This window comes from Chaetomium globosum, genomic scaffold (genome assembly GCF_000143365.1).
Source record: "Chaetomium globosum CBS 148.51 scaffold_1 genomic scaffold, whole genome shotgun sequence".
Taxonomy (NCBI): Eukaryota; Fungi; Ascomycota; class Sordariomycetes; order Sordariales; family Chaetomiaceae; genus Chaetomium; species Chaetomium globosum.
The window spans coordinates 2,683,773-2,696,374 of NT_165976.1; the positions used below are offsets into that span (position 1 = coordinate 2,683,773).

General features: G+C 58.1%; 5 protein-coding genes across 5 annotated transcripts in view; 2 read left to right on the top strand and 3 right to left on the bottom strand.

Moving 5' to 3' along the window:
- Positions 1-2,520, bottom strand: part of CHGG_00872 (uncharacterized protein) — a gene marked incomplete at both ends in the record, with an annotated part of 3,092 nt that extends 572 nt beyond the window's left edge. Inside the window, 5 exons of the mRNA XM_001220092.1 lie at positions 115-829; positions 910-955; positions 1,012-2,119; positions 2,269-2,328; positions 2,500-2,520. Coding sequence (XP_001220093.1) covers positions 115-829; positions 910-955; positions 1,012-2,119; positions 2,269-2,328; positions 2,500-2,520 — 1,950 coding nt within the window. The remainder of the gene's footprint in view (positions 1-114; positions 830-909; positions 956-1,011; positions 2,120-2,268; positions 2,329-2,499) is intronic.
- Positions 2,521-3,170: 650 nt separating this feature from the next.
- Positions 3,171-4,763, bottom strand: CHGG_00873 (uncharacterized protein; the record flags this gene model as incomplete). Its single annotated transcript, XM_001220093.1, has 4 exons — positions 3,171-3,553; positions 3,709-3,728; positions 3,890-4,037; positions 4,163-4,763. The coding sequence occupies 4 exons, from the start codon at positions 4,761-4,763 to the stop codon at positions 3,171-3,173; spliced, it is 1,152 nt and encodes a 383-aa protein (XP_001220094.1).
- Positions 4,764-5,727: 964 nt separating this feature from the next.
- On the top strand, positions 5,728-8,371 carry CHGG_00874 (uncharacterized protein; the record flags this gene model as incomplete). The annotated part of the gene is made up of 2 exons (XM_001220094.1): positions 5,728-7,025; positions 7,393-8,371. The coding sequence occupies 2 exons, from the start codon at positions 5,728-5,730 to the stop codon at positions 8,369-8,371; spliced, it is 2,277 nt and encodes a 758-aa protein (XP_001220095.1).
- Positions 8,372-8,598: 227 nt separating this feature from the next.
- CHGG_00875 (uncharacterized protein) lies at positions 8,599-10,574 on the bottom strand (the record flags this gene model as incomplete). The annotated part of the gene is made up of 2 exons (XM_001220095.1): positions 8,599-8,739; positions 8,841-10,574. 2 exons carry the CDS (start codon positions 10,572-10,574, stop codon positions 8,599-8,601), a joined length of 1,875 nt encoding a protein of 624 aa, XP_001220096.1.
- Positions 10,575-11,594: 1,020 nt separating this feature from the next.
- On the top strand, positions 11,595-12,212 carry CHGG_00876 (uncharacterized protein; the record flags this gene model as incomplete). The annotated part of the gene is made up of 3 exons (XM_001220096.1): positions 11,595-11,614; positions 11,668-12,099; positions 12,155-12,212. The coding sequence occupies 3 exons, from the start codon at positions 11,595-11,597 to the stop codon at positions 12,210-12,212; spliced, it is 510 nt and encodes a 169-aa protein (XP_001220097.1).
- Between the last annotated feature and the right edge of the window lie 390 nt (positions 12,213-12,602).

The window sequence follows — 12,602 nt, forward strand, 5'->3', positions numbered from 1 at the left end:
CTCGGGGTCCAAAGGACAAAGTCGGGCAAGCTTGTTCTTCGTCGATGCTCCCGAGTGCGAGTGGGGGACATGCCCTGGGCGATGGCCGGGTTGATGGTGTATTTGCTGACGTACCGCTTGACGCGGAAGTTGTCGACACCCGTGCCCTCGTCCTCGGGCAGCAGGCCGCGCTGGACCTTGTTCTTGTGCGCCGTGTGCCACGTTCGCAGGACCACCTCGCCGCAGCGGCCCATGGCCTGGCTGTCGCTGCTCATCATGCTGATGGCGCCCAGGTCGTGCAGCACGTCCCTCGGCCGCGATGGTTTCAGCGCGGATGCGGCTTTCGGCAAAGGCGACGTCCTCAGGGATGTCCTTGGTCAGGTGGTGGCAGACCATCAACATGTCGAGATGCTCCTCGAGCGTGTTGCGGGTGTAGGGGCGGGTCGGGTTTGTGGACGAGGGCAGGATGTTGGGGTACTCGGCGATCCGGATGATGTCGGGCGCGTGGCCGCCGCCGGCGCCTTCGGTGTGGTAGGCGTGAAGGGTGCGGCCGTTAACAGCCTTCAAGGTCTGCTCAACGTATCCCGACTCGTTGAGCGTGTCCGTGTGGATCATGCATTGCACATCAAGCTCATCGCACACGGTGAGGCAGGTGTCGATGGCCGCCGGGTGGCACCCCCAGTCTTCGTGCAGCTTGAGGCCGCAGGCACCCGCCTTAACCATCTCGTGGAGGGCGACGGGGTCGCTGTCGTTACCCTTGGCTGTGATGCCGATATTGACGGGCAGCCTGTCAGCCCCGCGGAGGATCTCACGAATGAAATATGGCCCGGGGGTGCAGGTGGTAGCGCTGCTATTGGCACTGGATGCTGTTAGCTTCTTCCCCTGAATTTGGGGTTAGGGGCTGTGGTCCTTACCTTGGCCCCGTGCCACCGCCCACCATGGTGGTAATGCCAGACGCAATAGACTCGTCGGCCTGCTGGGGGCAGATGAAGTGGATGTGAGTATCAATACCGCCGGCCGTAACAATCTTACCCTCGCCGGCAATCACATCGGTGCAGCTGCCCACAATCATACCGGGCGTCACGCCGTCCATCACATCCGGGTTCCCGGCCTTGCCAATGTTCACGATATACCCATCCTTGACGCCGATGTCAGCCTTGAAGATACCGGTCCAGTCGACGATGAGCGCGTTAGTCACAACCAAATCCAGGCTCTCAGCGCTGGTGCGCCCCGTCGCGGCACCCATGCCGTCACGCAACGTCTTACCACCGCCAAACTTACACTCGTCTCCGTAGACGGTGAAGTCTTTCTCGACCCTGATCCACAGGTCCGTCTTCCCCAGCTTCACCAAATCCCCGGTTGTCGGGCCAAACATGGTCGCGTACGTATTCCTATCGATGGTGGCGCCCTCGATATTGTGAAACAAGTTACCGGTCTCGGACGTCAGAGACATATCCCCCGCCGGGTCGGGCACGTGGGCGAACCCGGCCTCGGCCAGCCTGTCTTGAATATCTTTAAGGTTCCCAAAGTCCACCCTCCCGGACGCCATTGCGTTCCCGCCCCTGATGACCTTCAGCCCGCCAATCTCCACCAGCGTCACCGTCTTGGTGTCCCCCGGCTCAAAGCGGATCGAGCTGCCCGACGCCTGATCCAGCCGGTACCCGTACGACCGCAGGCGGTCAAACTCGAGGCACGGGTTGACCTCGATGAAGTGGTAGTGACTTCCGACCTGGATGGGGCGGTCGCCCCTGCTGGTGACCTGGAGCTTGATGCGCTTCTTGCCCTCGTTAAGCTTGATGACCGAGTCCTTGACGACGAGGATGGCGCCGGGCTGCTTCTCGTAGGTGTACTCCTCGTCGGGGTACTTAGGGAACAGCTCTTCGGCGTTCTCGGGCACGGGGATGAAACTGCCGTAGAGGGCGCGGGCGAGGTCGCCGTCGTCGGTGGCGATGGGGTGCTGCACCGTCACTAGGAATGTGCCTGCGGGGAAAGTACCCTCGACCTGGATGTCGTGCAGCGTCGTGCAGACCTCGGGCAAGACATGGCGGCGGCCCAGCATGGTGCTGCCAAGCGACATGAGGTCAGCGACGCTGTGGTTGCCATCGCGGATCAGTTCGTGGAGGTTGGAAGCGATGAGGGCCTGGTTTATATCGTTAGCTCTTTTTTTTTTTTTCTTCATTCATTTTCCTATCGATTTCCTTTCTTTTTCCATCCCCCATCCTCTTTTTCCGTGCTAAGTGAGATCATGAGAGGGCGTCTTACCGTGGCTTCGACATGGTTCAGTCGTACCCCGCGGGCCAGTCGCCGCTGAGCAAGGAAGCCCAGTGACGAGATGGTGATCTTGTCGAGCTATGTGGAGTTTCCATGATGTTAGCTAAAATCACTTCAAATCTTGGGTTTGAGTTGCATCAAGCTTCTCCTGTCTCATTTCACAAGGGCAGCTGCCCTCAGAATCTGAGACAGAGAGAACTGAGCGGGCAAATGGACGAACGTTAAAGTGAAGCGCCAATGCTCACTAACCTCCTTCGGTACGAGATGCATTGCGGCAGACTCAATCACGGGCCAAGACAGCCCTATCGATAACTGAGGGGGGTTTGTGTGACTGGAGGGGTAAGATACCGAGGTGCTGGGTTGGGTTGTTATGGTGCAGTGAACATGTAAAGTAGACACGGAGCCATTCCTCGAGACGCCCTGGGGAACTAGAAGGACATAGTTCCCACTCAGTAGCGCCCCTGAAAATATTAAAATGTTTTTTTTCTCTCCGCGTTTCCGCTAGTCCCGATGGTCGAATACCCCGCATCCTTGCTGATAAGCTTTGGAGCTGCGTGCATGCTTGGTTATGACAACATGAATCCACCGGGAACCAGTGATAAGATTGGATCCACGGAGGACTGAAGATGGTCGGAGTGGTGTCAAGTTCTTAAACTTGGAAGGTGCATACCACTACACCTATTAGGAAAAATAGACGACACACGTGGTTTCCAAGCCAAATACAACGATAAAATCAAGGTTCCTCAACGCCTGGCCGGAGATTCCTAGGTCAGCCTTAACTACCTAAACAAATGGAAATTGTACAGATGATGGATGATGCCGTTGTAAATAACCAAACCAAAATCAACACCGCCAGAGATATATGTGTCCGTAGGTATCTAGCCCAACGCCTTCCCATGTCCATATCCAGTAACCAGATCCTAAGCATCAATCAACTTCTCCTCTCCCTTCCCCCTCGCCAAAACCTCCTTGATCCGTTCATCCTCAATAGACCGTATCCTACTCCTCGCCGCCTCCAACCTCTCCACCCCCTTATTAATCGTCTCAATATGCACGCTAAGCGGCACCTCCGCCTGGGCCCGCAGCAGTCCAGCCTCGGAGACCCGCCCCTTCAGGTCGCCCAGACTGGCCTGGATCTTCTCCAGCTCGACGATGAGCTCGTTGACGAGCTGGACGGCGTCGGAGCGCTGGCCGTCGACCTGCTTGAGCAGGGCGAGCTGGCTGTTGTAGTTGGAGAGGCGCCGGTTGTTGGCGCCGACCAGCGTCCACAGCGTCCAGAGGATGTCGTCCTTGCGGCCCTGCACTGTCGCCTGCGTGCGCGTGACGAAGTTGTAGATGGCGTCCAGGTGCGCCTCCGCCTTGGACAGCGAGTGCAGCACCTCGCGCGCCTCGAGGATCAGCTGCCCCACCTTGTCCGACACCAGCTCCGTGTGCTCGATGTATCGGTCGACGAGGTACCGTTCCGAAAGGAGGGTGGGCTGGAAGGGTGAGAGGAGCCAGTCCGTCCAGGTGCCGACGAGCCCGGCAAAGCCGCCTTGGTCGTTGCGGTTGCCCTTGTCGAACGGCTCGAGGTTGCGCGCGGTCCACCGAGTGATGCTGATGACTCCAGTCGACGGTCGAGCTGACGCGCGTGTTGAACCTCTGCAAGACGCTCGTCACCGTCTGTGCCGTGTCGATGAAGCCGTCGAATTCCAGAATGAGCTCTTCCTTGCTCGTGAGCGAACTGTAGCGGACCACGGTGCGCAGGTCGCGGATGGAGATGTGTAGAGCGACTTGCTCGCCATGTTCTGCAAGACAATAACACCGCCAAATGTGATATATAACGACACCAGGATCGCGAGCGGCTTCTGCGCATAACGCAACGCGAGCCCAACCACCTCGAGCGCCCAGCGCACAGCATTAAACAACGCACCAGGCAGCGATACGGATGCCCTACCACCCGTACCGTCTAACCCCGCCCGCTCACCCACGGGTATCTTCTCATCATCCCTCACATGCCGCCTCCTGGCCGGACTCTCCGGAACCACTCCTGGACGGCGCCTGAGCTTTGGCGGCGTCGGCGGCGGGACCGACGCCCTGATAGTAGTGGATGACCGCGTGCTATCCCTCCGGGGGCTCACAACATCGACCTTGGGCATGTAGAACTGGGGCTCCAGCTCGGGCTCGGGCGAGCGCCGCCTTAGGTTCTCCCTGGAGGTGTCGCGCACGGCCTTGGGGACGGAGGGGCGGAAGGGCGACCGCAGGAGGACCTGCTCGTCGTCCTCGGCCTTACTGAGGAAGTTCTCGATGCTGTCCTCCTGCGAGCCCCCGATGCTCCACGGCTGCGACGACCCGCCGATGCTGAAGGACTGCTGCGACCCGACCGGCTGCGAGCCGCTCGAGCCGATGAAGTCGATGTCGTCGTCGTGCAGGATCGACGTGTCGAAGCTGTCGTTCTCCCCGCCCTCCACCATGCGCCATGAGCTCTCGGGCGGGAACTCCCGCTTCACGGAGGAGCGTGTTGTCCTCGCCATGGTGTATGTGGGATGTGGGGTGGTTTGTGCCGGACCGGAACTGCTGGAACAAGGTCCGGTTAGGGTTGGGAATTCCTAAGATAGAAAACTCGGTGGCTGGGCCGATGTTATACCTGAGATATTCGGCGATCGACAGGGAGGAAGTGTGTAGAAGTCGCGAGGTCACGCGTCGCGTCGTTGAGTGGCGAACCTGGAATCTAGGTATTATCGAAGGCAGCAGCGCCGTCTTATAGGCCCAGCGTGGTGTAAAAGTGGGGTTTTCTTGCTCCCTCGTTTCGTCTTTCAAGTCCCTTGCAAACTATCGAATGAGTCACTGTAGGCAGCAAAGGGATATTCACAATTTTGACAGGGGGTATTGTTTGTTCGAGCGTCAAAGATAGACATCTTTTTATGCAGTGCAGTCCGTTGATGTTGGGTTGCGGTTGAGTGCCGAGAGGGTGGGCAATGTGGATGATCTGCGGCTGCGATTTATTTGTTTCACTGTGGAGGGACACCCAATCCCGGTGCAGAAGACCGTGTGAGAATGATCCCGATCAGCTGGACAGCTTGGCTGGCTGCCACCGGGCTTGGGTGGGGGCACAGGACCCCCTTGCACTAGCAGGGGTAACCCGACAGTCTCGCCTCGGGGAAATGGGGCACAGTTTGAGCTTGTCTCGCTTGTTGCATTGCATTGGATCAACCGAATTGGGGTGGAAAAGTTTCCTGGTCCGCAGGTGCTTTAGCGGCGCCAGACAACGACACCCTCAGACCGTTGCGGCAAGTCGGTAGGATGCCGTTCCTGCGGGCATCAGGGCGGGCTTCACTGCTCCTGACCAGACAATTAAGGATATCGAGGATATCGAAGACAGGACAGCCGTCCCGACTCCAGTACCGCCTCTGTTCGTCTTGCGATAGCGCTAATGCCTCGGCCGCAAAACGCCTCCCACCCGATCATCGGCAGATCGGGCTGCGGCAGGAGCTGTTCATGACCTCCGTCTACAGTCCCGGCTCACCCATCCTCCTTCCCAATGGAGCGCGCATCTTCAACCGCCTCATCGACTTCCTCCGCCAACAATACGTCCGCTATGGCTTCCAAGAAGTCATTACGCCGACCATCTACAAGAAAGCCCTTTGGGCCAAGTCGGGCCACCTCGAGAACTACTCTGACGACATGTACACCGTGACGAGCACCTCACCATCCCGTGCTGAAGTCACCGATCGCGGCGAGGAAGCCGAATACGGCCTCAAGCCCATGAACTGCCCAGGCCACTGCCTGATCTTCGCATCACAGACCCGAAGCTACCGCGACCTTCCGATCCGCTACGCCGACTTTAGCCCGCTACACCGGAACGAAATCTCGGGGGCATTGAGCGGCTTGACACGGGTGCGCAGGTTTCACCAGGACGACGGGCACATCTTTTGCAGACCGTCACAGATTCGGGACGAAATTGCGAAAACGCTTGATTTCGTCCGCCTCACGTACGGCGTCCTCGGACTTGGGCCCTACCGGTTGGTCCTTTCAACCCGACCGGAGCAGTATATCGGATCTGAGGAGGATTGGACACAGGCGGAAAGTGCGTTGAGGGAGGCTCTCGTCGGAAGTAGGCTCCAATACACTATCAATCCGGGCGACGGTGCGTTCTACGGGCCTAAAATCGACATCATACTCAAGGATTCGGACGGAAAGGAGCATCAAACGGCCACTATCCAACTTGACTTCCAACTCCCCAAGCGATTCAACCTGGAATACACGGCACCGGCTCCGGAATTTGAAAAACGGGGCGCGATCACAACGGATGCGGAACTGTTGGCCGAATACGGGCCCGTCCAGCCCGTTCTCATCCACCGGGCCGTCCTTGGCTCGGCAGAGCGGCTCATGGCGCTGCTGATTGAGCACTATAAGGGCAAGTGGCCATTTTGGCTCAACCCGCGTCAAGCCATCGTCATCACAGTCAATAACTCGGAGCCTGTGGCGAACTGGGCGCGGCAAACACGAGACATTCTACTCGGGGTTTCGGCCTCGACCTCGACGATAGAGGCGGCGTCACCGACCGGGCTTGCCATCGACATTGATGACAGCAACCGCGGCGTGGAGCTGAAGGTGCGCGAGGCCAAGACCAAGGGGTACGGGCTGATAATTGGCGTGGGCCCACGGGATGTAGAAACCAAGACAGTGGGCGTCAACGCGACCAGCCTTGCCAAACCCGATGCCACCTTCCACGAGATCAAGAAGCTGAAGCGGATAGACATGTCCCCAGCGAAGCTGAGGGACTACATGCTCTCGTTAGTAAATAAGTACGAGTAACCCGAAAATGTTGTATGATGTATGCAAATATGTAAATATGTACTATAACAAAGGCTCCTCGAGTCCGGGCTAAACTGCTGTATCAAATGACTGCTCATGTCCGTGCCTCACAGATCTCGAACATGACGCAGTGCGTTATCAAATTTGGGAAGGTGGGGTCTCCAACGGCCTGTTCCTTGCCAAGCTCCCAGCTCCCCCCCCCCCACCTCCATCGACAGGAGGTACAAGTAGGTAAGGTACACTACTCGGTACTCCATACCACCCTACCTTTTCTCGATTTCGCCGTCACTGCCTAATGAAATAGTTTCGAAGACTAGCCACCTTTTATACTCGTTCGCCTTCCAGATCAATCAAATACAACGCCATGGACCTGTCCAACCCATCCGACCCCCCGCCGGATTATATCACGGCTGCCCGCGCCCATGGCATCCCTCTCCGCCAAAGTGCTCCGATCAAGAAGGGACCCTTTCCTCTTGAGCTACCCATTCTCACACACCTTCGTTCCAAGCGCGTGATTCTCGCCAGCGCCTCACCCCGGCGCAAAGCCCTTCTCGCCCAAGTCAGTATCCACCATTCACCGCCCTGCCCCTTCCCTCTCCCATCATCTCAACGCACCCTCCTAACCACCCCCAACCCACAGATCGGCCTCACCAACCTCGAAATTATCCCCTCCACCGAGCCCGAAGACCTCGACAAAAAGACGCACACCCCCGAAGAATACGTCGCCGCCACCGCGCGACGCAAGTGCCTGGCCGTGTACCAAACCGCCCTCACCCGCCAACAAGAAGCCACCGAACACAAGCAAAAGCAAGACGTGCCCAATCCGGTCCCCGACCCCCGCGTGCTGGAGGACCCCGCGGTGGTGATCGCGGCCGACACGGTGATCGCGACGCGCGGCGGGCAGATCCTCGAGAAGCCGCGCTCCGAGGCCGACCACGTGCGCATGCTCACCCACCTGCGCGACACCATCCGCCACCGCGTCCTGACCGCCGTGTGTGTCTTGGCGCCGAAGGCGGATGCCACGCATCCGGGTTATGAGATCGCCTCGCATGTGGAGGGGACGAATGTGTTTTTTGCCGGGGCCGATGATGGCCTGCCGGATGATGTCATTGAGAGCTATGTGCGCACGAGGGAGGGGGCGGATAAGGCCGGGGGGTATGCCCTGCAGGGGGTGGGCGGGATGGTGTTGGTGGATAAGGTGGAGGGGAGCGTGGATAATGTGATTGGGTTGCCGGTGAGGAAGTGCTTGCAGTTGTGCGAGCGGGTGGTGTTTAGGCAGGGTGAGGAGGTGGAAGGGGAGGATGGGGAAGGGGATGAGGAGTAGGTAGGCTTTTGGGTCATGGAAAGGGGAAATAAAAGGCAGGATCTAAACGGCATGTGATTTAAGGGCACCTAGGAAGTATCTGTCGGGTGCACCTTCTGGTGGTCCCGGCTCAGGGGCTGAGTTGTAAATGGGTGTAGCGGAATAATAACAATCAAAGTTCCAAAAGCGCCACATTTACCGTCTATCCGTGTGTCCCATATCCCACTCAGCACCAGTTTTCCTGTTATTTATTCGACCTCCTCCGCCTTCGGCTTCGGCAACCTGAACGGGTGCGCCTCCGTATTAAACACGTAGTCGTCCAAACTAATGAGCTCCGGCTCCGAGAAGATGAGGTAGAAGTACTTGAGCGTCTCAGCAATCCAGAAGCTCTAAAGCCCAAGTCAGTAAGTCAAGCACACCCTAAATCAAATCCCACACCCCGTGGCACAGGTAGCATGGTGGGCAAGTGGCAAAGGTAAAACAAACTCACCTCCATCGAATCCAACACCCCCCCCTCCTCCGCCCCTCCCTCTTCCCCTTCCCCTGCCCCCGCCCCCGCCCCCGCCTTCACACGCACATCGCTAATCGCCGAGTGCGCAAGCCGCGTCTGTGTAGCCGTGCGGATCGACTCAAACATCTGCCACGCCACGTCCAGCAGGTCGGGCCGGCCGGTTGCCCGGTACAGCACAAACACGCTCTCGATCGCCTCCGGCCGCAGCAGGTACTTCGCGTCGCCCAGCCCGGCGAACCCGGGTGGGAGCTGCTGGCTTTGCGCGCGCGCGCCGGTGGTGGTGTGCCAGCGGGCTTCGTCCCAGGGGCAGGGGGCCAGGTTGTCTTGGGGGTTGTCTCGGGGTTTGTCTTTGGGGATGGGGTTGGGTTTGTCGTCAGTGTTTTTGCTGTCTTGGGTGGGCTGGCACGGGATCAGCTCGGCGGTTTCGGGCATGACACCCGTTGGGAAGGCCGAGTAGGCCCAGGCGCAGCCGCGCGCGAGGCGGTCGCCGATGGCGACGTGGGATTCGTCTCCGAAGAGCCGGCCGCCGAGGGCAAACATGCCGCCGGCGAAGCAGCCTAGGTGCTGGATCTCGGGCGACAGCTCGACGATCCGCCCGTTGGAGAGCACCGTGCCCGGGAAGAGGACGTCCGGGGCGCCGTCGGGGACCATGGGGCGGAAGAGGATGTGCTTGGCTGCGGTGGCCATGGCTTTGGTGTGCATTTTCTCGTACGCAGGGTCGAGGCCGCCAAGGAGGGCGTGCATTTTGGAGAGGTATTCGTAGGCAGAGTCGGCGGAGTTGCCGAGGGAGAAGGAGGTGCCCGAGGTGAAGAAGTTGTTTTGGAGGTCGACGAAGATGGGCCACATGCCGGGGAGGCTGGTCGTGTCCTGCGTCCTCTCGAGCTCCTTCTTGATGCCGTCGATGGCGTGGTAGTATTTGGAGTCGCCTGTAAGTTGGGAGAGCCGAGTGAACTCCAACGATAGGGATCCAACCGCCGCGGTGGCTTCGTGTTTGCTAGCTACCAGCTTGCCCTCCTTTGCTGTTTGGAAGTGGAAACTGTTGGCGGGCATATGGTTGGGCGTGTCGAACGCCGCGTGGAGCATATCCCCCAGCTCGATGGCCTTGTTAAGAAGGATTTTCTCCTGACTTAGGTCGTAAGCCGAGAGCAGACCGCCCAGGTACCTGATGTTGGTCTCGAAGAGACTGCAATGCCAGGATGTTGCGTTGTTCCAGTCGATTGTGGCGATGTGCCGGACGGCGTCTCCAAAGTCCTTCTTCATTCCCATGATCCAGAGCGTATCCAACGAGTCCACCAACGTTGCCCCCCACCCGGCAAAGGTGTCCTGCCCGACTAGGCTCTGAGGAGCAACCTCATCACGACCCCAGGCGTAATCGCGGTAAGTCCTCCACGACCTCTTGGCAACGTTCTTGACGGCTTCTCGGCGCGCCCTCTGGGTCTCGTTATGAGACTTGCTCAGTTCATCTTTTGAAAACTGGTGTTGAATCCGAGGCAGTTGACGAGGCTCTCCCTCTGGCAGCCGGACCATTGTAGCCTCGTCGACCGGGTGCGTTGGGGGTCGATTCCGCCAGTCAAAACTGCTCGGTATGTACTTCCATGCTCGCCATTCCTCGCCTTGGTAAATGTACACGAGATCGGTTTGGCTCAGTAAAAGGTAGGTGATGAGGAAAACGGCCGCCACTATGGCTAGACGTGTGAACCTCCGGACAGTCATGTTGGCCACGGTTCCCAGGTGTTCGATAAAATATGGCCCATTCGAGGATGGGGAAGGATATGTAATTGTCGAGTTCTAGCTGTCGAGAACTCGACGGCATAGAAGGTGGTGTAAAATAGGCTTGAAAAAGGAGGAAGGAAGGAACTCCAAGGCGGGAACAGACTCGAACTTGAATGGCTCATTACTTTGTGGAAAACGTTCATAGATGCATACATAGTTAACGAGCTCCGGCGTGTGGTACAGCTGTGCAAGGAGTCGGGGGCAACAAACCGGTTTGGCAACCAACAACATGCTTCAGGGGATGTTTTGGCAGTGCCAAAAGGGGTGGTTCCCCTGATGTTCCCAGCAGCTTCCCGCGTTGGCACCGTCGATCACTGGGTTATTCTCCGGAGGGCTGTGCAGTAAAATACGGGACCCCAATCTCGCCTGTTTGGAACGTTCAGGAGAAACAAAGGGGATGACGCCAGTAAATTCGGTTGCTAGCGTCATTTTGAGCTAACGTTCCCGAAAAGTGCAGGTAAATATTGGAATGCAGGGTAGGTTGTTCGGAGGTTCGTGATCTTCGCCATCGGAATGCTGAAGAGCATTATTGTCTCCCTCCTCTGCGGAGCCCCTACAAGATACCTTCCGCCCAGAGTAGGTATTGGAAATTGTCATAGGGTTTTCCTAGGGATTACCTGCCGTCTCAGAATTGAGTCCAGTTGCTGATCAAAGGGTGTGCTTGAAGCGATCCGCATCAACAAGGTCAAGTTCCGTTGCAATGCTTCTTCGATGTTCGTGTTCAGGGTTTCCAAGGCCCAGAACTTGGTAGGTGGGGAATATTGATCGCCAAGGCCTGAGCCTCAAGAGGGATCCTTGTCGGGACAGCGAGGCGTTGGAGCTCCAAGCCGCCCGGCACTCCAACGGCGATCCTTATCGCTTATCGCAACCGCAGAAGGCTCAAAAATTTGGAACCAGCAACACCACGAAGCGGCAAAGGTAGCCGAATCTGTACATTGCAAACCGACTCATTGTCTCACGATGTCGTCCCTACGTAACAGGTAGATACCAGCCAAATCCAAACTACCGCAACGACATGGCTAACCCGCAACAGCGTCCAGCGGCGATCCCACCGCGAGCGGGCGCAGCCCCTCGAGCGCGAGCGACTCGGCCTGCTCGAGAAGAAGAAGGACTACCAGAAGCGGGCGAAGGACTATAACAAGAAGAAGGCGGTCCTCAAATCGCTGCGGCAAAAGGCGGCCGACCGCAACGAGGATGAGTTCTACTTCGGCATGATGTCGCGCAAGGGCCCCGGCGCCTCCATCACCCGGGGCAAGGCCTTCACCGGCAACGTCGACGGCGACCGCGGCAACAAGGCCATGGACGTCGATACCGTCCGCCTGCTCAAGACCCAGGATCTGGGCTACGTCCGGACGATGCGGAACGTGGCGGCCCGGGAAGTGCGCGAGCTGGAGGAGCGCTTCATTCAAGCGGGAGGGGCAGAATTGGACGAGGACGAGGACGACAGTGACGACGATATGGACCCGTCGACATCGGCGCCCCGGAAACCGAAAAAGATTGTCTTTTTTGACGGGGCGGAGGAGAGGGAGCAGGCGTTGGAACGAGCAGAGGACGAAGACGAAGCGATGCGGGATCTAGATGACGAGGACGACGAGAAGGCGGCAGCGGCGGACAAGAAAGCACAGAACCTGGAAAAGCTGGGGCGGAGGTTAAAGGCCGCCAAGCAAAAGTTAAAGACACTGAAAGACGCCGAGTACGAGCTGGAGGTGCAGAAGGCCAAGATGGCGAAGACGGCGACCTCGGGCGGGATCACAAAGAGCGGGCGGAAGATCAAAGTACGAGAGAGGAAGAGGTAGCGGACAGGAGACCGTCACTTTTTCTGCCTTTGTTTTTCTTACAGATGTCATGCCAAATCTCCTCCGGGGCGAGAGTCTGGCCTCGCCCTTCGGGGTATTATGCAATACCCAACGCCAGAATTATCATGACCATGAAGAGGTATCCAACAAGAAAATAAAATATCCCAACCCA